The 25,754-nt window shown below is 48.9% G+C and overlaps 1 protein-coding gene across 5 annotated transcripts; it reads right to left on the bottom strand.

Annotated features, from left to right (window-relative positions):
* Positions 1 to 220: 220 nt before the first annotated feature.
* Positions 221 to 25,725, bottom strand: MTRR (5-methyltetrahydrofolate-homocysteine methyltransferase reductase). 5 transcript variants are annotated; one of them, XM_047768810.1, is made up of 15 exons: positions 25,643 to 25,725; positions 23,412 to 23,575; positions 21,279 to 21,459; positions 19,019 to 19,136; positions 16,221 to 16,596; positions 14,682 to 14,804; positions 12,909 to 13,062; positions 11,696 to 11,784; positions 9,755 to 9,935; positions 7,812 to 7,854; positions 7,072 to 7,249; positions 5,249 to 5,367; positions 4,126 to 4,218; positions 3,834 to 4,019; positions 221 to 1,850 (listed from the first exon to the last, which is right to left on the bottom strand). In XM_047768810.1, the coding sequence occupies exons 2-15, from the start codon at positions 23,538 to 23,540 to the stop codon at positions 1,709 to 1,711; spliced, it is 2,112 nt and encodes a 703-aa protein (XP_047624766.1). In that variant the 5' UTR covers positions 23,541 to 23,575; positions 25,643 to 25,725; the 3' UTR covers positions 221 to 1,708. The 5 variants fall into 5 exon arrangements, with proteins under 5 accessions (XP_047624766.1, XP_047624856.1, XP_047624673.1 ...); XM_047768900.1 differs by having other exon boundaries at positions 21,306 to 21,459; XM_047768717.1 differs by having other exon boundaries at positions 19,019 to 19,186; positions 21,320 to 21,459.
* Between the last annotated feature and the right edge of the window lie 29 nt (positions 25,726 to 25,754).

Genomic DNA, 25,754 nt, shown 5'->3' with positions numbered 1-25,754 from the left:
CGAGTCCCTAATTGTTGTATATTCTGGCCAGTTATCAATACAGAATACTGTTCTTCATCCCCTTTGATGTTTTCACCTTAACCCTCTTGCGGCTGATATAAATAACATATGCCTGTAATTTTGCTTTGCTATGGCTTCTTCTGCCATTTGCTTTCTCCAGAAGTGCTTCTATTATAAAATACGTAAAATACATGAGATCAGAGAATGTAATACACAGCCATGAAGCCTTACCAAATCTTAAGATTACATTTTATTTCCTTGAGACCTTCATTTTTCAAAATGATCAGAAGTCTTTGCCAGGTAGGAATTTTCTTTTAAATGCCAATCTCTAATAAAAACACACATGTGCTCGAGCCCAGGAGAAAACTTTTCACACCCTTTTACACCTTGTTGTCTCCTCTGACAAGTGTGAAGGGAGAACGTGTCACTGGGAATTGTCTCAGGCCATTCACACTGCTGTCCCAGTACCATCGGGTAGCCTGTGACCAACAGAACCTGCTCACAGCTCTGGAAGCTGGACCTTCGGACCAGGGGCCAGCGTCGTCGGGTTCTGGGGAAGGCCTCTGCGCTCATGGACTGCCGACTTCTCGCAGTGTCCTCACGGAGCAAAAGGGGCCGGGAGCTCTGCAGGGCCTCTCGAGGCAACGGCACCGATGCCACTCCCGAGGGCGTCGCTTCTGCCCTCCGCACCCCACAAGGCCCCACTGCCTCCCACAACACGCCTGAGGTCGTGACAGACATAACTACACGGACAATGACAGGAAGATACAAAATCCAAGGATACTAAGGAGGTTATCTTAAGCCCAGGTTACATCTTGTGTGATACATGGAGGTAACATAAATCATGCGGGAAAACTAAAAAATGTACCAACAGGAGCAGAAATGAAAAGGCAGGGGAAAAAGACGGTAGCTTTACTAAAATACGCACTTGCTTTGCATCTATAAAGCGAATGCAAATTTCCCCAAGTTCTGGAATACCTCATGGCTCGGCGCACTCAGGATCTAGCATAGCCACTGCTGTGGCGTGGGTTGGATCCCTGGCCCAGGAACTTCCACATGCTGTGTGCGTGGCTAAGAAACTGTCCCTAAATTCTGGAATCGTGATATAAAAAGAAGTAACTGTGGTACATATAAATCACATGCCAGAGTAGAACTTCAAAATATACTTCACGTTTCTAGCATTCAAAAAATCATTATAAGCATTATATTAAAATATTTTTATCAGAAACAGTTTTGGTAATAACCATTTGATAAAACGATATAAACTTGTAATCAGATGTACTGTACATAGGTAATTTCAATACACTAAGTTAATGAATATTCCTTATGATACATTTTATATAAGAATATACATTATTTTTAGATTATTAAAAAATACTGGCAACAAGCTGACAGATGTCGTACCTCCCCAGTGGACGGGAAGCCCGCACACACACACCCCAGGAGGCGGGGGTGGCCTGAGAGGTGGAGGCGGAGGAGGGAGGGCTGCAGTGTGGAGAGGGCTGGGGGTGGGGGTGGGGTGAGAGCTGGAAAATTGAGTCGAAAATTTGCTATTTTGTTAAATAGCCGATTTAATCCCCTGCACCTCCTCTAAGAAATGAAATTTTTTTTTCTTAATTTTTAAAAATTGAAAACTCTCAAGCTTCAGTAGTCTTTTAGTACTTTTGGCCACAAAAGCCTAATTCCCTTCATTTATTTCCCAATTTCATCACCAAATATCCTGAAGATAACGTTTCTCCTCTTTTAAAGCAGCCAACATCTTCATTGCATCTAGTTTCTCACCTCCAACCTCTCTGCTTATTATGTCCACAAGGGCATCACTTACATCCTTGGCCATATTCTTAGCATCTCTAGAAAAAAGAACAATAGCATTAATGTTTATGAAACAGCAACTCTGACCAAAGCCTCCCTGATTCCCGAATCTCGTGGCAGTTGACTCCGTCACGCCTCCGTCCTCCCTCCTTTTCTCCAGAGAGCCCCCCTCGGGGCCCCCCCGGCCGCAGGCACGCGTCACTCCTCCAGCGCCAGGCCTTCCTCCAGGGACTCTCCCGCGTCTCGTGCTGATCACCCCGGCCACAGCGAAAAGCTATTCAGAGGCGGCTGAGCTCCGAGAGCGGCCAGGACCTCTAAGTGTCCGAGGACCTCCTACCCCGGCCCCTGCTCAGCCGCCTTCCGTCTCCGGAGGCCACAGGCTCCCCGACACCGCTGCTAACAGGCACGGTCAGTGAGGACGTGCTCGGAGCCTGGCCCTTCAGCAAGGGCTTCTCCGCGTCTCCGCTCTCTCAGCTGCAGGGCGGGCGAAGGCCTCCTGAGTGCACCTGCAGCACCCCCCCCACCACGGCACCTGCTCTGCCCTCAGGGTCCGCTGACCCCGCTCTCCCTCCGGGACCGGGGTGGGGTGGGGGGCCTGGGGCAGAGTCGCCTCATCCACCTCCCGACTCTCGCTGGGCATCTGCTTGGTGCAAAGCGCCCGGGGGGAGCACTAGGATGTTTGCTGAATGAGTGAGTGTCAGGCAGGACCTCCTGTGCCAGGAACCGAACTTGCCCTGCCGTTTCGGGTGAAGCTGCCTGAGGACGTCATCTGTGACGGCCGGCTGTCTCCACGCCCCCCTCGTGCTCTCCCCTTGGCCCCCATTGTGCTTCTCCCCACCGCCCGGCCCCTGCCTTCCCCTGACTTGACCAGCAGCAGCCAAGGCCTCCCCTGAGACAGAGTCCCCTGGGCTTAGGGACAAGTTCGCTCCTTCCCCTGTGGCTGTGCTCAGTGCCCTTTGTTTGGTCCACGGGAAAGTGCGTGGGTGTCATGCTGAGCCCTCACCCCCGGCAGCTCTGAGCGCTGCCAACACGGCTTCACGGACGTGAAAGACGAAGCACGGGCGACGGTGAACAGGCTCTGGATGGCTGTTCTCGGAGTCTGGATGTTTAAGAAATGCCCCAAGCCCTCCAGGGCCAGCCGTCCACACACGGGCGCAAAGTGTTCGGAGCGCTCTTGAGCTCCGTTACCGAGAGCGGCGTCCAAACCTGCAGCCTGGCTCTCACCCTGAGACACTGTCCTCTACAAACAACGTGAAGAGCAAACACTCCGCGAAGAGCGAAGCCAAAGTGTAAACACAAACAACGCCCAGCAGCTCTGCCCTTTCTGCCCAAAGCAGTTTTTTCTGGCTGAAGAGTCACGCCAGTATTTCTTTTTCTGCATCACAGTTAAAAAAAAAAAAAAAAAGAGTAATTTCTTATTTTAAAACTCCTTTTTAACTAGCAAAAACATCTGACTTCCATTACAACAAGTAGGTAAATTTCTAAACTTCCAATTTTCTATAGCAGTCTTGGGTTTCTATAACGGATCTTGGCTCAAAAAGTAGAAAAAACCTAAAAAAACCTCCTGGCTTATGTCGATTTTGACATTACGAATTGTGCCCTGAAGAAAAACGATCCCAGATCCACCTTCTTAGGGGTCAAACCAAAGCTTTTTTCCTTAGCTAGGTCAAGTGCGCAAATCACACATTCTTGGATGCGACAAAATCAGTCTTGAGATTTCAAGTTAAATGACAATCATCTTAACATGGAATGAAACTTTCAGGGGCTAAAAACATGTATTCAAAACAGCACAAAGCATTCCCCGAAGCATGAATTGAGAGTCACTGCTTTTTTCCTGATACCAACAACTGCTTGGCTATTAAGTGTACGTTAAAGTCGTTTCAGAACCTGTGTTTCTATTCCTCTACTTAAGAATCAAACCTCTCATCCGCACATGTCCGGACTATCACCCAGGGGTCCCGCGCTTCTTTAACACCCAGCGCCGAGCGCCCTCCGCAGCACCTGAGCCCGAGGCCACTTACCCACACACGTAGACGTAACCCCGCTCCTGGAGAAGGGCCCTCGCCACCTGCTGGCCGTGCCGCTGGATGCTGTCCTGTACGTACTTGGTGGGGGCCTCCTCCTCCTCCCCCGCAGGAGCCTCTCTCGAGCAGGAGACTTTCAAGTGAGTCAGAATTCCACACTTGAGGAAATGCCTGAGCTCGTCCCTGAAATGCAGTACTTAGCTGGTCACTGGAAGGAATGTCACTTCAAGTGGGACACGTCTGAAACCGCCCGGTGGTTGAGTGTGAGCACACCAGGGTCGTCAGGTACCTGAATAAGTAATCCCTATCCTTGTGTCGGCAGCCAAAAAACAGCCACGTCGCTCCAAAGTGGCCAGCTGGGTGGTGTTCCTGGAGCTTCTCTCTAGGTGGGAAAGAAGGCTGAGCTGTTCATCGGGAAGAACAGGGTAGGCAACCTTTCTTTGGTCGGGAAATACCACCAGCAAAACCAGATTGGTCTGTAAAAGCCACCTTGGCCGTCATTCCAGGCCCATTTACCGCATTAGCAATTTTACCACCCGCAGGGCACCCCGGCCACTCCAGCAGGCTCACCTCTGAGCTGCAGCCCTGTAGGAGCGTCACACGACAGCTCTGTGACGAGGACAATTCAAAGTGTCATGCTCTGAAACCTGGACTAATTTCTACATTAAATAACAATTTTATGAATAAAATTAACTCTCAATTAATGTATTAGAAAGTGGCACAGGGCTTTGAAAAGTAGAACGGCCTGCTGTGACATGTCTCACAAACAATGGACACACGGATGAGACACACTTGTATGTCTGCCACTACTTTTCAGCTTAAGGAAAAACCCAAAGAGACTGTCCAAAGGATTCACCCCACTACCCGGTGAACATGACATTGAGCACTCTTACTCCACCAACAGGGAGAGAAGCACAATTTTATGTATGTGTATCAAATACTCATGTTGTGACACAAAGACACCTGTATTAATATCATTCTGTGGAAAAATTACACAGATGGTAGGGATTTAACTTAGAAACCGCTGGTATATCGGACCTTTGTTATTTTACCAGTTATATCTAGTTAAGGAACAGACGGGACAGCTGCCGAGCCTCAGAGCAGAAGGGCGTGCCTGAACTCTGTCCCCAACCACACACACCAGAAACCCCGGTGCGGCGGGGGGGGGGGGGGGGAGGGGGCAGCACTGCGGTAAAAAGGGAGTTCCAGCTGCAGATCTCGAGGGGAGGTGTTTATCTTCCCCATGATGACAAGTTATGCTGTGCCTTTGCATGCTTGATAATTTCCTGAAATAAAAATGTTACAACCCAAGTCCAACATCCTAAAAACTACTGCAGAAACAGAAAAGCTATCACATTTCCACCCAGGATCTCAAGATATACGATTTCTCAGCAGGCAAAGAAAGCACATACCTATGTTGCAGGAAACCAATGAAGGGGGCGATGCCAGTTCCCGGGCCCACCATGATGACGGGGGCCGAGGGCTCACTGGGTAAGTGGAAAGAGTTTGCTGTTCGAGGAGCGATGTATATCTGAAATATTAAGCCGACGGTCGTTAGGTCTGAAAAACGACCTAGACGAAAGCATATAACCTAGGTGATATCTGCTAAGAAATCGGCAAGCGCACCTGCCCCTTGAAGAGGCATCATAAAATCAAACGGGGGCATTGAATCTTCCTGAAACCACACACATGCTTGTCTAAGCACAGAAAGAAATGAGTCTGTCTTAGAAATTTTTCTTTTCTATCCAAATCAAAGGCGTTTTAAAAATGAAAGGCATGCTATTTCTGAGGGAGGACAATGAACAAATAATCAAATTCCTTCTCTAGGCCCAAGCAAACATCTGCTGTTTCTGGCAGGCACCCCACTGTCTGTACCACGAAGAAATGCACCAAAAAATGAAGACAGGAGACGTCACGTTAGGACGTAAAGGGGCAACGACATCAAGATGGGGCGAAGGTTTTAGGTGAAAACTAGGCAAGGGAAAGAGAAGCGAAGGAGCTGCTCCCAAGATGCCAGAGCCTGTGCCATGCTTGTTATTCCGTGCCCAGTGTTACTTGTGTTTGTTGCAAAACCAGAACAAGTGACACACAGATAAGCAAAATCTTTTTGCTACAACTTCAAAAGGTTTTGCCTCTGATCATGTGCCGGAGATACTTATAAGGCATCAATTTGTAAATACATCAATCTTTGAGTTTCACCTCCCGCCACAAGCTGCAGTTACACTGAGTGATTCTAACAATTAAGGAGAGGACTCTCTCTCCAGGATACGCCAGAGCCCCTCAGCCCCTGCGCACTGGCAACCTGTGAACTTCAGTAACTTACAGCAACCAAGCCAGTAATACAATCACATTGAAAATGACATGTTCCCTTTTCAATACCAAAGAAAAGGCATCATGATAAAAGACTGGAAAAAATTTTTTTCTAAATTTCCACCATCCTTGAGTGAGGAGGAACAACAACTGTAATTATCCCCTGGGCACAGGGAACGAGATTTTGCCACGTGTGGATCAAGATGTAAAATAATACCACGGCTCTGAAAATAGAGGGAAAAAAATCAGGGGCAGGGAAAATCCTACTACCCAAAATTTGAGGACATAAAACTAATTTTTGGTTGTCAACCTTTTTTTTTTTTTTTGATTTTTTAGGGCTGCATTGGCAGCATATGGAGGTTCCCAGGCGAGGGGTCCAATCAGAGCTGTGGCTACCAGCCTACACCACAGCCACAGCAATGCCGGATCCTTAACCCACTGAATGAGGCCAGGGATGGAAGTTGCAACCTCGTGGTTCCTAGTCGGATTCGTTGCTGATTCGCCACGACAGGAACTGCAGCCAACTGCCGGTTCTAAATGGCTCACCTGGTGCAGAGGACCCAGACTGAGCATAAAACGAGGGGGACCCCCTCGCCAGCCTTCGCTGCGTACTTGACTCTTCCTGCTCGACCAAGAACCGTGGCAGACAAGGTCCCCTTGTCTGCGATCACGACCAACGAGGAGAAAAGACCCTATTACGTAAAAGTCACCTTACACATTTCAGAGACACATGGGCGATTTCACACTGAGTGAAACTGATGTTCCCCTGACTTTCCAAGATACAGTAAGATTCAAGTGTGGCCTGAGTTTTCCTTTGATAACCTGATGCTGCATTAGGTTAGCAAAACGCAGGGGACACTACACTAATTTTCTCATCAGGTGGAGAGCATACTTTCAATGATGCCAAACCACACACCCCTGGTACCTTGGGCGCCGGGGCTTTCTCGCCACCTGCACGCGCGTTTGGCTGGAGAATTGGTTCCACCAACGTGGCCAGCCAGCCCGTGCACACGCCTCTCCGCAGGACCTCGGCTGTGGTGTGAGACGAAAACTCCACGATGTTAAAAATGAAATGAAGCTTCCCTGGGTGAAACAGACTTGAGCTGCAACAACACAGAGATCAGCTTTTAAACCCCATGTCGGGACCAACACACAGGCCCGGCTCGGCCCTGATCACTGCACCGAGGGGCCTTTCACAACGGGCTCCAGTCTCCCTTCGAATTCTTCCGCGAACGGCACCCTTCCTACGCCAAAGCCACCCCCTCCTCTTGGCCTGAACGATCACTCAGCAAGCTTCCCGTTACCTGTTGGCCTCTGAGGCTAGATGAGATTTATACAGACTTTCCTCCCTGTGCCCTGCCTGCCCCGCTGCCCAGGGAGGGCGGCCTGGCACAGCAATAAAGCCACAGGTAGAGGACATGGATACTCGCTGAGTGGGGACCCCAGCTCTGGACCAGGGGAGCCCCTGAAGACCCCACAGCTGGGACCTGCTGGAGGACAGCAGCCTGGCCTGTCTTCTCCACTCCTCACCACGCCCACCACTGTCCCCCACAGATCTGCTGCCTTCTCAGTACAGGAACCCGCAGCTACTAAGACTGTGGAAGTCGCAATTTTTTTGTTATATTTTTTGGAGATGCTGTGTGTTATGCTAACAAACGTTTGTACCTTGCACATGAATATGGTCTGGGCTGGAGCTTAGGAAGATGCTCTGGAAGAAAAAATAAAAAGTAAACTATTATTAATTGAGTCCTCTTGAAAACATATCATACATGTATATGTAGGTCACATGTAAATGTCTGCATTTGATTTGGTTTCTTATATTTAGAACATTCTGAATAGCTTCTGTTTTGGTTTTAAATCATATTATACAGCACATGTAAATTTACTGTGTCCAAGGAAAATATTACTAAATACTTTTTTCCAATTCTTAGAGACAAAACATATTGCCTTTCCTTAATCTGAACTTAAGGCTTTTTCCCCCCCCCCCACACCAGAGGGCTCTAAGAGAAGGGTCCACGAATGAGCCTCCGAGTCGAGGAACCGATTACAGTGTCTTCTGGGGCATGTCCAGAGTTTGCAGATTTAAAAGGACTATGGGAAATACTTAGGCTTGAAATATTTTCCCTTCTTATGTTTATATAGCAAAAAAACAGGAGTGTAATTATAAATATCTTTAAATCAAGTTATCTAGGAACCCAGTGGCTTTTAAGACACAGAGGAGCCCTCGTGAGAGGAGATTAAGAGGTCTCTACCTGGACTATCTAACTGTCCACTACCAAGCTGAGTGGATTTTTTGTGTTTGGTATGTTACATTTTTGATAGTTATTTAGCAAAAATTTGGAAAGACTTACCCTTGTCTTACACTCGTAGTATCAGAATAAGGTTTAACAATAGAAAAGAATTAAAAATTTTCTAAGTCCCAATGCCCTTAATTTTTCACATGCAAAGTGATACATGTAAGTTTAAATGGGTACCAGAACACAGAAAGAACTGGAACAATTTTTCCATGACTGACAGTTTCACAAGCTTCTTATAACTTCCCTACACACGTTCAGATTGCTATCCCGACCCCTGCATTAGCTCAAAAGACTCAGCTGAAGGTGAGAGGGTTCCTAAGAATAGGAAAGCAGGAAGAGCAGCCTCAGCTTTCGGGGGAGGGAGGAGTCACTAAGAGATAAAAAGGGAAAGGGCAGGGCCTGCCCTGTAAGGAGAGTGCCCTCGGCTGTGCTGGGCGGCACAAGGGGCCTCTCTGGCCCGACACTAAAACGTACGATGCATGACTTCCTGTCACCAAAGACAGGTGCCAATTTAAAAAATTTTAATATTTATCACTCAGGAAAAGAGGTGACAAAATTATAGGCATAGGAGAGTAGTGATGGTTTTAAAAGTCTATAAAATTCCTATAGCCACTGTCCCTGGAAAACAGGTCTCCAGATCCTGGTGCCATCACGGAAGGTCTTTTGCTGGAGGAAGGGACCGGAAGAGACGGTCTGGGCAAAACACGAGATGAGCCCATATCTGGAGGTTTTGCAATGGGTCCCCCCCAACCCCAGCCCCGCCTGAGCTTAACGCCCAGAGGCACCGTAAGGCCACCTGTTTGTACTGGTCTGACATGAGGAGCCCTCTTCGGCTCTTGAAGACACTAACTGTGGACCTGCCCAGACAAGAACCCGTCTGTCCTCTGCACACAGAGCACACGCTTCAGCCGACTCCGTCAATTACCATGATCTTTGGAAAAGACCATTTTCTTAGAAAGCTCATTTTTAGATAAAATCTAGCTAAACGCTTTCAGAAAAACATCTAAGAGGCTGAATGCTGAGCAAAAGAAAAAAGAAAAAAAGGAGAGAATTAGGACTGGCTGTAATTAAGAGAGCAAATGACAGTGACAAAGGTAGGAAAGAAAAATTAAAAAAAAATAAAATAAACCAGCTGGGCAGAGATTCTTGGACCTCAGGCAGCAGTTGAGAGGCCAGGGCCCCAGGGCAGGCAGGACGATTACTCGCTGATGAGCGTCTTGTCACCAAGACGAGCACAAGCCTGCAAAGGTGTCCTGACCACAGAGGGGCTGCCGCCGAGGAGGCCGGGTGACTGTGACAGCGGCCACTCACCGAGCAGGAGGCCGAGTGGAGGCTGGCAGGACGGGAAGGCCAGGAGGAGGTCGAGCAGGCAGGCCCGGGCGTCTCTGACCAGGCGGTTGTAGTCGGCTGTCCCCTGGCGGCTGCACAGCTCCTGCAGCCTCCGCCTCTCAGCGCCGTTGCTGCTATGCTCGGCCAGGGCTCGCAGGAAGGCCTGTGCCAGGCAAAGAAGCCACTTACGGTACGTCTCGACGCGCCCCACCCGCCGGTGCAGCCAACTGCCCCGGAGGGCGCGGGTGAGGGTGCCTCCAGGGGGGCGGACGAGCCGGGGGGAAAAGCCCTTTGGCTGCCGTGTGCTTTCGTGGCAGCCTGTGAGGAAAAGCCACTTTCTGTCCCATTTCTGGTCACCTCCCCTCTGTCTTCAACCAACGAATCGGTCACACGTATGATCTCAAAGTACGCACGGCAGGAGATGTGAGTGATCAGACGTCTCCACACCAGACCTTTACTGCAGGACATAAGCCGCTCTGTCTCAGCTTGACAACGACAACCCTGACTCCCACCCTTACTGGACAGCGGCTAAGTGCTTCTTCTGGGACAGCACCGGGCGCATGATGACACCCGCCCGCCCCAAAGGCTGCCCAGGCGGGCCAGAGCAAGCCAGCAGGTAACTGGCGTGCGGCAGGCTAAGCGCCCTCCGGGAGCAGACAGGCCGCCGGGGGCCTGGGGGCTGGAAGTGAAGGGCCGCCGAAAAGACGGCACGGCCATGGGGGCAGGGGGCAGGCACAAGCTTGGCTCCTGGGAGCACGTGAGGCTCCTGCAGACGTGGGGATGTGTGGACAGAAGCTGGACAAGAGCGAGGGTCAGCACAGCGAGGGCCCTCCCGCCGGGAGCTCTGTCACCTCAGACCCGCTGTGGAAAGAGGAGGAGGGCAGAGAGCAGAGCGGTAAAGTCCCAGCGCTCTTGTTGTGCCTCAGCACTCACAACCCAACTAGGAACCAGGAGGACATGGGTTCGATCCCTGGTCTCGCTCAGTGGGTTAAGGATCTGGCGTTGCCGGGAGCTGTGGTGTAGGTTGCAGACACGGCTTAGATCCCATGTTGCTGTGGCTCTGGCGTAGGCCGGTGGCTACAGCTCTGATTCGACCCCTAGCCTGGGAACCTCCATGTGCCTCGGCTGTGGCTCTAAAAAGACAAAAAGACCAAAAAAAAAAAAAAAGCCCCAAATCAGTAGTTACTGCCACAATACTGATATTTAGTGGATCTTTCTACCTCCAAGTTCATCTAAACATCAATCCCTTTAATCTTCCCTGAAGAATTCTGATGTAATAAACACCTAGGGTTTGGTTTTGTTTTGTTTTACACAAACATTAAAGGGGAAAGCCCACACTCCCAGGAGCTTCCTGTCACCAATCAGAGAGAAAGGCCCACGTATAGTTGGAGAACAGTACCGTCCAGGGCCGCTCTCACCACTGGTCACCCTGCCACACCAAGTTAATGGCGAGTAAAATACAATTAAGAAAAAGCCCTACTTGAAAATGTTTGTTTAAATAGACAACATACAACTTCAATGTAAGTGCAAACATAAAAATATTTATCTGCGACAATCACAAAGACATCACACACCTGGGGAACAATTTTGTCACTTTTTTGGGGGGGAGCCACACGTTTGCACATGGAGGTTTCCAGGCTAGGGGGTGAATCGGAGCTGCAGCTGCCGGCCTATACCACAGCTCATGGCAATGCTGGATCCCCGACCCATGGAGCCATGGCAGGGATTAAACCCGTATCCTCCCGGATGCCAGTTGGGTCTGGCACTGCTGGTCACAAGGGGAGCTCCCCGGGAACCATCTGGAACACCTGCTGGGAAGGTTGTACTTTTCCAAGCCTTCAAATGGCAAATACCAGATTTAATAAACCCTGCACAAAGGTAAGCATATTTTTAAATAGTTCCCCAGAGAGGGAAGAAAAATACCTTTTTAGGAACTGCTCGTATCTCGAGGCACCAGGTGAAAAGGAACTGGAGAGAACGCCCCTCGGGTACGTGCTGGGGCAAGGCTGCTCCTTTTCAGGTAGATGGAAAGAGTCCACGACACAGAAAACAAAGAAGAAAATGTTTTCAATCCCTAAAAAACACAAGTAACTGTAACATTTAACGTTACAGTGCTGTCAAAGCACCATGTGCCTTACAGTGGTGTTCATCGGACGGACAAAAAAAATTCCCCAAAGCAATACAGCAGAAAAAACAATTATCAGGAATTCAACAGCATTCCCAGATCAGCCATCCTGACCCAATCGAGGTACACCAAACCAAAGGAAGGGAAATTATTCAAAACCCAGGAATGGAAAGCCAGACGATGGCAGTGCCACCACCACTGCTTATGAGCCTCAAGGGAATTTTAGAACTGATGGATCTGTATCAAGACTCTGAGCAGATATCTAAAAAATAACTTCCTCTATTTATTTTTCTTATTAAATATGCAGTAATAAGTGTGCTATAAGAAACATAGTAAAAACAACTCAGAAAGAGTCGTGGAAGCGTTTTGCACTACTGTCTTAATGCGCTAACTTGAAACAAAACAATGCAGGCAGCAAAAGAGAAAGCAAGAAACCGGCTGAACTAATTAACCTACTTCTCCAAAACCAGGTACATTCATGTTTTAAAATGGCCCCCTAGTTTCCTGCAAGCCTGCTAATTTCCAGAGTTTAAAAAAACTGATCCTTCCACTTCATTTTTAAGGTCTGTAAGTGTCCACAAGGCCCTCTTACCACCTCCCGGTGTTTGATGTAAAAGCTAAGCAACCGCCAAGACCGCTGGTGCTGCTGGTCCAGTCACTGACCTCCAGCATCCGGGCAGACCCAGCCCTGTCTCCCAGCCCACGGCCCAGTGACACGCGATGTCTTTTTTGTTTTTAACTTCGTCTTTTTAGGGCCACACCTGGCATCACATGGAGGTTCCTAGAGTAGCGGTCTAATCGGAGCTGTACCCGCCGGCCTACACCACAGCCACAGCCACAGCCACGTGGGATCCGAGCCGCATCTGCGACCTACACCGGATCCTCAACCTGCTGAGCGAGACCTGGGATGGAACCTGCATCCTCATGGCTCCTAGTTGGATTCGTTACCGCTGAGCCACGATGGGAACTCCGGGCCCTGCTATCGTGATGAACAGGAGATGGAAGCTGTACCTTTCTTCTTTGTGTCCGCCTTAATCTTCAAGAAGACACGGTGTTCTCGCCTGTCTGCGAGCTGCAGCCTTTGCAGTAAGCGTTCCACCTCAGAGTCACTGTTGGGACAGATCACGCTGAAGGCATCTCCCGGCTGGTAGGAAAAATCTGTTTTCTAGAGCAGAACCAACATAAAAGAAAAAAATTCCTCAGGAGTTAAAGAAGTTTAGCTGTGGAGTAACGGCGTTTATTATATGACAGTTTGAAAACAGCAATTAGAAACAAATTCTTTTCCTCTTTTTTTTTGGGGGGGGGGCTACACCTGTGACATGTGGAAGTTTCAGGGCCAGGGGTGAACTCTGTGCCCCAGCAGTGACAAAGCCAGATTCCCACCCACTGCACCACCTGGCAACTCCAGAAACAAAGCAATTCTAATTGCAAAAAACTAACAGGCCCAACTAACCAAACAAACACACTTTTATTAAGAGTTATTTCTAAAAAGGAATTCCGTAGTTATCCAACGTTTTGCTTTTTATCAGGAACTCAGACTGGAAATTAAGACCTCCTGCACCTTCCAGAGGTAAGGTGCTCTGGTAAGTAGTGTTCTCATCGTCCACAGGAGAACCCCTCTTATGAAAACAGACACACACACACGCACAAAAGTTGGAAGCAAAAGAGACTCCTTGAGGCCATCTGCACTGGTTTTCAGTTCCCTCTCTTTGCGTCTTTCCTATGGGAGGGAACTGGCGGGGGGAGGGGACACTTTTTCCCCCCTAGTGACATAAAATGTGAAACCATCGTCTTGGTTGTGAACATGCTCCAGGAGGAGCCACCTGCCGCAGCAGGTCTGCTGAAATGTGTGGACGGCTCTGGGGAGGGCCTTGGCCACACACGCTCACCTCCTGGCCTGTGAGGGACACAGCCTGGCCCCGCCGGTCGGCCAGCCCCTGCCTCTTCAGGACGAAAGTACATAACAGAAGGAAGATGTCTGGGGTGCACGGGATATTTAACAATACGGATGATCGAAATGTTCCAAAGTCATACGTGCTCATTAGCATGTAAGCAAAACCATCTAGTTTTGACGTCAGTTGTTTTCCTTGTTTTCCGTTAGAAATTCAATTAAGCCAACACTGACAGGCTCGAGGGGCCCTTTTCTGAAAGCCCAGCCCTGGGGACTTTGCGGGACCCCCCATCAAGACAAAGGGTGGCACTCCAGGACACTGAGGAGCCCCCAGCTCAGAAGGTTCACGGTTATCCATCACTGCTTCTTAACCTGAGGCCAGTGGACTTGGGCCAGGGCTGGGGAAGCCTCGGGAATGGGGTTCAGAAAGGCAGTACATAAACCTCCGGATTGCGATTCATCCTTCTGGAGGGGGGCCGTGGTCTTGCAGATTCTCAAAGGAACAAGGACCGCCTGTGGGAAGTGACTGTCACGTGACTGCCTAGTCTGGGCTGTTTCCAGCCAGACTAGACAGTGACAGGCTGACCTCAGGCACCAGCCTTCTCTCCCGGGTCTAATACAGAAAATGCTGCTCTGATTCCATTACTCCCGTGGTTTAACGAGCAAGGCAGCAGCACGACCCTCGGAAGCACCCCCAGTCCCCCTCATCTCAGCCCCTCCCTGAAGTGAAAACAGGTATGAGGTGGGGAGACCAAACGATGGCTGGAGAATGCAAAGGCCGATGGACCATCATGGACCGGATTCTTCCTGGGTGTGTGGACGGGAACACACCACACAGGGCTTTGCACTTTCTGACCACACACCTGTGCTCAGAGAGACACTGGGTAACTTACTGAAATGTCCAGTTCTATCAGAAGAGTGGTCTTTACGGCATCGTTTGTCGTCAGCTGAATTGCCTTTGAAACGGGAACATGAAAAACGGGATCCACTGACGTCACAGGTGCGCGGCTCTCCTCCTTGAGAAACCAAGTTGATAAAATATAACTAAGTGCACTTCTCCATCTACTGACCACTGCTCCAGCTGGTGACAAGGTGAGAGTGCCAGGAGCCCTTCCAAGGCCCTGGCTATTTAAGCGCTCTTTTCTGAGGTAAATGGCTCCAGACATATGCCCCTCGATCTGTCTGAAAAGAAGCTCATTCTTAGTCTAAACTCCTCGCCTATTAGACTTTAGAATTCCTAAGCGATATGGAAATGCGAGATCCCCACCTTTTCATGTGAAGGTCTGAGAGTCCCGCTAAGGAAAGGTGCGGAAAGAGAGAGTACGCTGCAAGTCTCCGGAGAGTCTGAAGGAGATGACCAGACTTTCAAGGGCGTGTCAGTCAGTGCAGCCGTTCACAAGGACCCTCAGGGCTGGGCGATGCTGTTGGCTAGAACTTTTTGGACGATGAGAATGTTCTATAGCTTCTCGGGGCCAGACAGGAGCCACCAGCCACGTGTGCTCACCGAGCACTGGGACTAAGGAACTGAGATCTTCATTGTATTCTAGTTTCATTAATTTAAGTAGCCACACGCGGCTACTATTAGGCAACACAGGTCTTAAGAAAACAGAGAAACTAAACCTCCGTACCCCCTCACTCCTTTCACAAGCTGCCATTCCTGAGTGCTGTTGAAAATGGAAAATGTAAGAAACCTCACACGGAGCTCCAATCAGCCGCGCCAATGAAAGAGCACTTGGCGCTGCATCACACGACTGCCCGCCCTGGAAATTTACCCCAGGCTCTCTGGAAGAAATTTCAGGGCACCACACGTTGGCCATTGTGAGGTGACTTTTAGCCATTACTCTACTTGATGCTCAAAAGTCACTTCTTAGTAGCAAATATACTCTAAGCAAGAAAAAGGCTTAATATAGACAAAAACAGATCTATGAAATATTATCAAGAAAAAGGAAAACCCACAGGGGAGCATCCCAGGACACCAGGAATCCCACTGCAAGGAGATTTTCCTGTGAATGAGTCCTTTGAGTTCAGCTGCTGAGAAAATTCCCTGACTTCCCACAATACTTTGCCCTCATCTGACTGACACCTAAAGAAGAAACCAGTAAGTTAACTCTCCAAAATCAGGGAGGAACCAAGCTCTTGATCATTTAGCTCTTCAAAGAGAACAAACCTAGCACGAGTACTTCTGATACGCACAGAGGCTACCTCCCTGCAGTAACGACTCAATTCCGCCTTCCCTGGAGAAGGAGCCACAGACACCAGGTGAACGGATGAGCATGGCCGTGTTCCAATAAAACTTTATTCACAGAAGAGAAGAGGTGGGCCACACTCGCCCAGCAGCCACAGCTTGCTGGTCTCTGCTGTAATCTAATTAAAGACCTACCACCACCACCACCACCACGGCCACCCAAAGCACAGAAAGTGAAACTGCTCACCTGGCCCAGGGCCTCCTGCAGATCCACCTGTAAATACTCTGGTGGTGAAGCTGGAATATTCAGAGAGGCTTGTGAAAGTGGGGGTGCTGACTGGGTAAGTGAGGACTCAAAGTCTGCGATCCAAACACTCGAGGGACCCCTGTTCACGACGTTTTGCTCCGAAACCTCAGAATCCCGTCTTCCTGAATCATCCAATCTCAGAAGTCCGACCTGTGAGTCAATGTGTGATACTTCCGGTGTGACGGGCTCCGAACTCAGGGAGGGGTTAGATGCCATAGCAACGGCGCCGTCCATCTCGTTTCCTCTACGTGACGCAAAATGCTTTTCAAGGGCGGCCCAGAGTCCATTAATCCATGGCTCAACCACAAGTTCCAAGCTGGATTTTGGTAATAAAAGAGGGAAAAAGAAACAAATGCCTAAGTTCTCCATTTAAATATATAACGAGAGGACAACGGCTGAACCTGGCCATTTCACAGAATGCTGGGAAACTGTCAGAAACACCAAATGTGAAGTCTATTTAGAATACAGAAAATACTTGGGAATGATTAAGCTATAAACAGAACATTGCTGCATTCGTTAGCAATGAGCTATTAAAAATATGAGCATGCATAAAAGAACAAAAATGAAGATAATTTAGCAGTCAGTAAGAGAAGTGAAGTCCTCTTCATAGCTTCAAGTAGAGTTAGTATTTTAAGTTGTAATTTTAAACAGGAATGTTAAATCCTGATGAGGCTCCCAGAACCCCCTTAAAATTCAAGTCTGCTCAAGTACCATCAATGACAATTACAGCCAGCAAATGCACCATCTTTTTTTTTTTTTTTTGCCCTAGCCAGTTTACTGATCTTTGCTTCCTACAGATGAAAGTATCACCAAGAAACCACTCCAGATTAATGTTCTTTTAACTAATAGTTCAAACCTCCTATCAGTTCTGAGCAAGTTTTCTGGTAAAATTTCCACAGAGGCTGACCACAGGGGAGAAAACCAAACATCCACTAGGAGAGCTTAACTAATCACAAATACATTTTAAAATACGGTCATCTACTTGCTACCAGCTAAGAACACCTACTCAACAGTAACGCACCCTCCACCCCCTGAACAGAGGCACCACGCAGAGTGAAAGGCTGAGGAAGGCTTCATCGGAAACCTGGGGTAGTATCTTCGCCACTTTCTACCACAACTCCAGCGAATTATCAATCACATTCCAGTTCATAAAGCTAAAGGACCATCAGAAGAGGCTCATCTCAGACCTCTGTCTTACTGTGGCTCTGGCTGTAATTCCACTGCATTCATTTGGTGCTTACACAGTAACAGCTCGAAACTGAGTTCCACCATACCTCCGTCCCCCAGGAGCCCTTGGAAAAGCACACGTATAAAACTGGCAGTTCAACAATGACAGCGACATTCAAAACACCAGTCCCACAAGGCGGAACGTCAAGATGGTAGCAGGGAGCTCATGGTCACTCACGTACGGCAGGCGCTGCTCTAAAACGACAACCTGTATTAATGCATCTGATCCTCCAAAGAACCTCACACAACACACACTCTGATCGCCTACTTCACAAGGGAGAAGCCAACCGCAACAGGCTGCCGACATCACACCAAGGTTCAGAGTCAGCGAGCGGGGAAAATCGAGGAGGTGAACCAAGTGTTTGAACTCCGGTCTGCATTCCTAACCCCTTCAGTGGGGCGGGACATGAAGCCGAAATGTCTCCCTAAAAATAACTTTAGACAAGAGGAGTTGGGTTGAATTTTAAGAGATGGAGGCTGCTGAAACATACACTCACGAACTTTAATACTCAACGCAACAAATGAAAACGGAAACCAAAAGTCTTCCAAATATGGACAGCGACAGGACTAATGGACTCTGCAAGGGTTTGGCAATTAAGCAGCTGATACATGACAGTAAGATTTAACGCTAACACGATTCTGGAGAAAAGGAAAAAAAGGCCCCACATAAAGGGACAACACAGCAGACAGCGCACAAGGAAACGTGGTACCCACGAGGGGCGTGGGTATGGGGAGGCGGAAAGAACTCAGGGTGTAACAGCTGCAGAAAATGGACTCAAAGGGGGCATCGCGGGGACACACAGAAGCGTCTCCGACAGGCCCGTGCAAAGTGCTGGCCGCGGAACAGCACGACCGCCACCTAACCTGTCATGATGCATCAACACAGACCCAGCGGGCGGCATGTACGTACTCCCGGCACCTAGCAGAAAAAAGGCAGGTGTGTGCGCCGTGAGGTGGCGGACGCCGTTCAAGGATAAATGACAGAGGCAGCTCTAGGACATCTGTAAAGTCTTGGGGTAACAAGAATTGAATTACCAAGGGTACGTCAAGAGGTTATCTAGGAGGATTTGAAAATGGCACTTGGGGGAAGCCTGAATTGTAGAAACAGGAATAGATGAAAGAAATGGCTATTAAGATGGTGAGGAGAGCGCCAAGGAGCCAGCGTGTCAGGAAGGCCCCGACCCGCCTTCTCCCTCTGCAATGTGGGGCCTGCTGGGCGCCCTCCCTGGCAGAGAGAAGGGCACATGCCAGCCAAGGCCCTAAAGGACAAATACTTCCATTTCTAAGTCAAATGGTAACTCTATTAGGGCACCTTCCCTAAGATCTTCCATTAGCAGACATGGACATGAATGAGGTACTTAAAAAAAAAAACCATCAGCAAAACAGACAAATTAACTGGACGATCTGTGGTCTTAGAACTAAAAAAGCTAATGAAACTAGACTGTGACTTTCCAGATCAAAGATTTAGTACTAGATCAAGACAGGACACGGCAGAGGCTGCCTGCTCTTACCCAACACAGTCATCCGCGTGGCCAGTGTCATAGAAATGCTGGGCCCCGAGCTCCTGCAGTCGTTTATCGATTATTTTCCCCCCATTACAGAAGTACGTGTACTCTGAGTCACCCAGACCTAAAGAGCCCAAACAGGCCGTTAGTACACAGGAAGGCGTCACATGGACCCTACACGGAAGAGAGAAACCAAACATTTAATGCCGTTTCATGCTCTTGTTGATGGGACGAGACATACTGTGTAACTTCACATTTTAATTTTTACTTGAAAAATACTAAGTATGCAAAACAGAAACAAGACAAATACTTCTGACCACTGTTAACAGAAACAGATTTCCCATTTTGTTTTCATGAATCTGTGTGAAAACACAGCGATCTGAAAACAAGGATTAGACAGCACTGTGAACGCGTGCTGCCTGTGTTGGCAGACTTCTCCACTCTACCGCAGGGTCTGCAAACCACAGCCTGGGCGCCCATCACCACCCACCGTCTTCTAAGTCGAGTTTTACCGGCACACAGCCAGATCCAATTGTTTGTGTCTTGTCAGGGCAGCTTCCAAGCGACAACAGCAGAGGCGAGTGGCCTGCAAAGCCTCAAATATTTATTATCTGGTCCATTCCAGGCTTTACTGACTCCTAATCAAGAACGTGGAGAGATACATCTGAAACCTAAACAGTCATTTGCTCTGTTTCTGTGTTGGGTAAATTAAGAATTGCTTCTGTTTCTTGGTAAGAAAATATTTTCATACTTGGCTGAAAATTTAAAATGAAGAGCTTAAATTTCTTGGTTGTTTAATCATCATCTCCCCACATTTTTCCCACAAGAATAAGAAGAGCGACTGGTGGGTCCATATATGGGCCTAAGCCTGACTAAAATAGCTGGACAGGCTTCAGTCTTTACTTTTCAATACATTTTTTAAGAATTTTTTTTTTTTTTTGGTTGTGCCTGCAGCATGTGAAAGTTCCCAGTTCAGAGATCAAAACCCCCCCACAGCGGCAGCCCAAAGCCCCTGAAGTGACAACACCAGACCCTTAATCTGCTGTGCCACAAAAGAATTCCTGGGGAACTTTTAAAGCATGTGTACATGGCTCACTCTTGAAAATAAGAAATTGGAAAAAATCAAATAAAAAAGAGGTAAACACTGTGGAGTTCCCGTCGTGGCTCAGTGGTTACCAAACCCAACTAGCATCCTTGAGGATGAGGGTTCGATCCCTGGCCTCACTCAGTGGGTTAAAGATCTGGCGTTGTCGTGAGCTGTGGTGTCGGTCGCAGACGCAGCTCAGAGTCCACGTTGCTGTGGCTGTGGTGTAGGCCGGCAGCCGCAGCTCCAATTCAGCCCCTAGCCTGGGAACCTCCGTATGCCTCAGGTGCAGCCCTAAATAGACAAAAGACCAAAAAAAACCACAAACAAACAAACGAAAAATAACATGTAAACACTCTGCACGCTCTCTCTTGGGTGTATCACACATGACAGATCTTGGCCCAGACCATGACCTCGGGCTTCTCTCCAGGTGCTTTATCTCAGTCCATCCTTACTAGACACCCTCCCCCAAACAGCTCTCAGAAGTGAGCGCAGACCACAAGCCAGGGCAACAGACCCTGAATTCCCTCTCTGCTGTCCCAACTTGCTGAGCTGCTCCTTCTGATGCCTTAGTATTGTACAGCCATCCTTCCCAGAGCCCTAAGCCAGGGCTTACGTTGGGGTACCTATTAGAACTACCTGGGAGCTTTAAAAAAACACCGATACTGGGACCCCGCTTCAGAACGATGAAGTCAGAATCACTAAAGTGGGGCTCAAAATAGAGGAACGAGAAGAAAAACTCCCCCAGCTGATCCCCATGGTGGCCTGGCCTGAGAACCACCATCCTGGGGACTGGCTCCTCGCCTAAGGAAGCCATGGGATCCACCTGGGAGCTTAAAAACAAACAAACAAACAAACCAAACAACCCACAATAAGACAGCATGCAGGGCTGCTCCTTCAGGAATTCTGTTTTAGCAGTTTGGGGGAAGGCCCAGCCACTAACGTGGTGAAAATGTTTTCTGGCTGAATGGGGGGCTCGCCTGGGGTTAAGAATGCTACTCGGGGGCTCTGCAGAGAGCTGCTGTGGGTGCAGACTGGGCAACAGCGCGTATGTACAACCAACTGTGACACAGACGTAAAAACGCTTACATAAACCCCCCGAGGACAAAACGCATACGATGATATCCCAGGTCTTTGAAAGACACATTTAGATATCAGAGTGAAAGCCAGCAGGGAGCTTACAGTAAGAGCACGGAACACAGTCCACACCTAGCAGTCCATACCGCAGGTGAGCAAGGAGGTCGCCAGGCAGCGTCTTGTCCTGTATGGCTTTAACGAACTTGCGGGCTGTGTCGGGGGGCTCTCCGTTGCCCGTGGTGGAAACCACCACCACAAGAGGCGCCGTTTCCGTCTTCAGGTCGTACTAAGAGACAAGGGTGCCAGTCAGGGATCTAGTGCCGTGTGTTCCTCCCGACTTAACCCATCCACGAGGCGATCCACTTAATCTTCCAGCTTGCCGTCTATATCGCGTAACGGCAGAAAAGCACACAGAACACTTCGAAGTTGGCCAAGCAACAGAGTTACCCCCCCCACCCCCCCGGAACCAGGAAGCCTGGCTCTCAGGAAGGCCGCTGACACCCTCAGGGTCCAGAGAGCCCAGAACACCGTCAACAGTGAACTGAGATCACCAGCGTTTCCAAGTCTGACAAACTCCAGTGTCTTTATTCTGATTCTCACCTAAATTTAAATACTCAGGCAAACTACACTATCTGTATTTATAATGACTCCATGACCTCTACACAGCACGAATGTTACCTAATTTGGCTCCAAGGATTTCACTGTTTTTCATGCTGACGTAACATGTAAAAGATCTGAGCTAACGTTTTACCAGACGATTGATTCAGTGCTTACAGGACACAACGTAACTCGATACAGTTTGTTAACTTTACCTTGAAAAAGACTAGCATCTAGGGAGCAGAGAGCTATCAGTCTGAACCTGCATCAAAAGCAACTGGAGAAATCATTCAACTGCAGAGAGCAAAGAGCACAACTAACACTGTATTAAAAACACTCACTATTCACTTAACTTTCAAATAGCTGCTGAGCCCACGGGGGTCACTGGTGAGGTGACGTCACTGGGCCAAACCAGGGCCAGTCATATGATGCTGATGACTTTGTTTCTGTTTGTAGTGACAGATTCAGTCTGTAGCGTCTGCAGCTCCCGCAATGTAGATTTACTTTGAAAGTAGAATCAGGGGGCCTGCAAGGGGTGGGGTCCTCCAGGACCCTCCTGCTGGTGAGTGACTAATCTGGAGTCACCCTGGCCTTGCTGAGCTGAGTTCATAATTCACCTCTGCTGCTGGCAGGCTGGCCTTTAGACCTAGAAATGCACTAGAGGCCAGAGGAGGTTGTGAACCTGGGCAAGGGGTACGGCAGGGTGGGCTTTTGACTACTGGTCTGAATTCAATGTCTCTGGCTCACAGCACCGTGTGGCCTGACAAAAGAACCCCTGCTCATTCCTAGGGCCTGAGATGTATGAAAGTGTGAATCAGAGGGTCACAATCAGACCGAAAAAGCAACACAGATCTGTCAGCATCTCACTGTCCCCCCGGGGGGGGGAGCTTCGGAACGGAAGAAAAGCAAAGCAGCCCCGGGTCCTCTCGTCTCCACCTTCAATTGTGCATCATGAAAGAATTCAGTGGTTTCCACCTGGAGGGACTCTGGCATGGATGGCCAGGTCTTCTTTTTGGGGAAATACAAACAGTACTGAGATTCACGAGTGGAAAGGACACACGGCCCAGTGAACACACACACCTCGGTAGTTCTCAGGAACCCAGGAGAGAAACAAGGCAAATACTGTAACTTTCATTTAGTCGAGAAGAGTTACTTATCATAGTTTTAAAGACTGTGTAGCCCAATTCAAAAAACCACTTACGTTAAAAAGAAAAAAGTTCAGGAATCTTACATCAAGGTTGATAAAGCAAATTTTTGAGCGTTAAAAATGGATCATGGTGGCATTTAGGTCCCATTTTGCTCGTAACCAAAATTCTTAAAAAGTACGTGACGGTAAAAATCGTGACTTACCTGACCCATGGAGTTCCCACTGTGGCTCAGTGGGTTAAGAACCCAACACAGTACCTGTGAGGATGCAGGTTCGATCTCTGGCCTCACTCATGCGGGTGAAGGACTGGCACTGCTGCAAGGTGCGGTGTAGGTCACAGATGCAGCTTGGATCCGGTGGTGTTGCATGGGCTGTGATGAAGGCTGGTAGCTGCATCTCCCACTCAACCCCTAACCCCGGAACTTCCACACGTCACAGGTGCAGCTATAGAAGCAAAAATAAATGAATGAAATTATTAAAAAACCACGACTTACCTTGTCCGACTCACTGATACAGTGGAGATCTGCAGAAAAACCATGTGCATCTGCTTTTTCACATATTTCTTCTGCTATGGCCTTTGCCTGTCCTCGCTGTGTAGCGTAGAGTAACAAAACCCTCCTCATCGCCTCCGTGCATACGCTACACTGCGACAGTTACACTGGAACACAAAGGGAGAGAAGGACTTTCTTTTAACAAAGTACTAACAACCTGCAGCTCTTAATTCTCTTATTTAGAAAAAGATTTCAACAATATCCAGGCGTAATATGAAGCAGAGACTTTCCAGAATCTGTTCGTCAGCATTAATTCCAAAAGGCTAAAAGAGAGAACTCATCAAACCCAAGAGAATACATGGAATGAAGCTGTAATTCCAGGGCTCAGAAATCAGATTCTGGGGCCAGATCACTCACAAGAGCAGAAGTCCCGTCAAGCTCTCAGCTGATCAGTGTCTCTGCTGCCTCACCCTTAGAGTGGGGACAATGACAAAGACGGACAGACACAAAGCCCCTGAACAACGGCTGAGACATAGCAGTGCTCAATAAATCTCAGACATCTCTGTCCTCTTTAAAAAAAGCAAAATTAAAAATTCATAAAAACTGTAAAAACCTCATTAAAATTGGTTCCTACTTAATCCCAACAAACAAATCACAGTTCTCAAAGCACAGACCCTGTTTTCTTATTTAATTCAATGTCATATATATTTGAGTGCATGCGCATAAATACTTATACATGTCTATACCGAGTGAAAAATATTCCAAATCCACTCTAGCCTTTTACCAGTAGGTGTGCTTTTCCGGAACGGGTAACGAGGGATAAAATAAAGGACACTCACAGACTTTTCCCCAGGCCCGTCCAGTGTCTAAACCTGGGAGACTCTCACTTTAGGGGACAAATTTAAACGGACACCCAAACCAAAATTTTGGCTTTTGGTACATGAACCGCAATACTTTTGTTGTTGTTGTTCCTCTGGCCAATTAAATCTAAAGGCAATTTGGCCACGAAGAAATGAAAGGGCAAAAGAACAGTGTCAAATCGCAATGCTAAAAATCATGGACCAGCCTACGGAACAGAACAGCACCTGGACAGAGCGGGCGCTCTAGTGGTCAGCAAGATGACAGGATAAGGGAATCACAGGAAGACACCACGCACTTGGAGATGACTGTAAAAGCGCAGTGATGGAAACAGCTGTTACAACCAAGGCCCAGGAGGGCGTCCCAGGAGACACGCACAGGCCTGAGGGCTTCAAAGCACGAACCCCTTGGTACCTTGGCGAGAAGGTCCTCCAGCCCACGTTCCTCAGAGGTGGTTCTGTTGCGCCAAGAAAGAACAGAGACCACTCCAACCGAGAAGAAACAAATTAGGAGTCTTTATTACAGGCCAGGGCCACTGCCTAAAAGCGGCTTGAGTGTGAAGCCCCGAACAAAGAAACGGACCGTGTTTATAAAGACAAACTTACATTCAGGTTGGGAAGGGGTGCGCATGCATCAACAGGGGTGTAAAAACAAAGGGGAGGTTAAAATACTTCAAACCTTAACTAGTGAGAGTGTTTAAGTTAACAATAACGATTTGTAGTAAGGTTCATATCGTCTAACTTCAAGCAGGCAGCTTACGTCGGTGCCAGAGAGGCAATTAGATGGGTAACCTTGCAGCATCTGCAGTCCCCCTTAGCAGCTAACTTCGTTCTTCTAGGAAAGGGAGCTGCGGCCGGAGACTTGGGCACCGGCCTCATTGCTTTGCACCGGCCCTGCGCAATGTCAACAAGGCCCAGGCCTGTGTCCGGAGCTGTGGGATGTTAACAGGGCCCAGGCTTGGGTTCTTCAGTTCCCCGCACCGGCAGGGCACCGTCACGCGAAGAAAGAGCGGAACACGAGGGTCCGCGTTCCCGGCATACCTGAGTCTCAGGTGCCCCCTCCCGGTCTCCGCACCTGACCCCGCGCTCCGAGGTGCCCTTTACCCTCGTCTACTAAAGGGTTCAGAACCAAAACGCCGACGGAGAAGGGGCTCAAAGCCACCTTCGGGACTGGCTCCGCTCGCGCAAACGCCGCCCAGGACTCCGTCAGAGAGGCCGCGAAGAGCTTTTAGGACCAAGACCCAGGTTCAGCCCGCCCTCCGGCCGCGTTGCCCGGAGGGCGCGGAGGCCAGTGTCCTCCCCGACTCTCAGCTCCCTCCCTCGGGTCCGTGCCGGGCATGTGCCCTGACGGAGAAGCGACAGCTGCCCTGTACTCACCTGCGCGCGTCCGGCCCGGACGCTGGCAAAGGCGTAGGTACTGCGAGCCCGGCTCCCGCGCCTGCGCACACGGTCGCGGCGTGCGTCCTCGGCTCCCGAGACCAGTAGGAAG

Source organism: Phacochoerus africanus, chromosome 1 (assembly GCF_016906955.1).
Source record: "Phacochoerus africanus isolate WHEZ1 chromosome 1, ROS_Pafr_v1, whole genome shotgun sequence".
Classification (NCBI taxonomy): domain Eukaryota; kingdom Metazoa; phylum Chordata; class Mammalia; order Artiodactyla; family Suidae; genus Phacochoerus; species Phacochoerus africanus.
The sequence above is the reverse complement of the archived record's forward strand: the minus strand, read 5'-3'. Positions and strand labels throughout refer to the sequence as shown.

What these genes read in the sequence shown, in the direction of transcription:
- MTRR (XM_047768717.1), bottom strand. Translation starts at nt 23,540, where the DNA reads ATGAGGAGGGTTTTGTTACTCTACGCTACACAGCGAGGACAGGCAAAG. An exon ending in GACCTCCTTGCTCACCTGCG is followed by an intron (nt 19,187 to 21,319) that starts GTATGGACTGCT and finishes TCTTCCGTGTAG; the next exon opens with GGTCCATGTGACGCCTTCCT. An exon ending in GGTTACGTCTACGTGTGTGG is followed by an intron (nt 1,851 to 3,833) that starts GTAAGTGGCCTC and finishes TCTTTTTTCTAG; the next exon opens with AGATGCTAAGAATATGGCCA.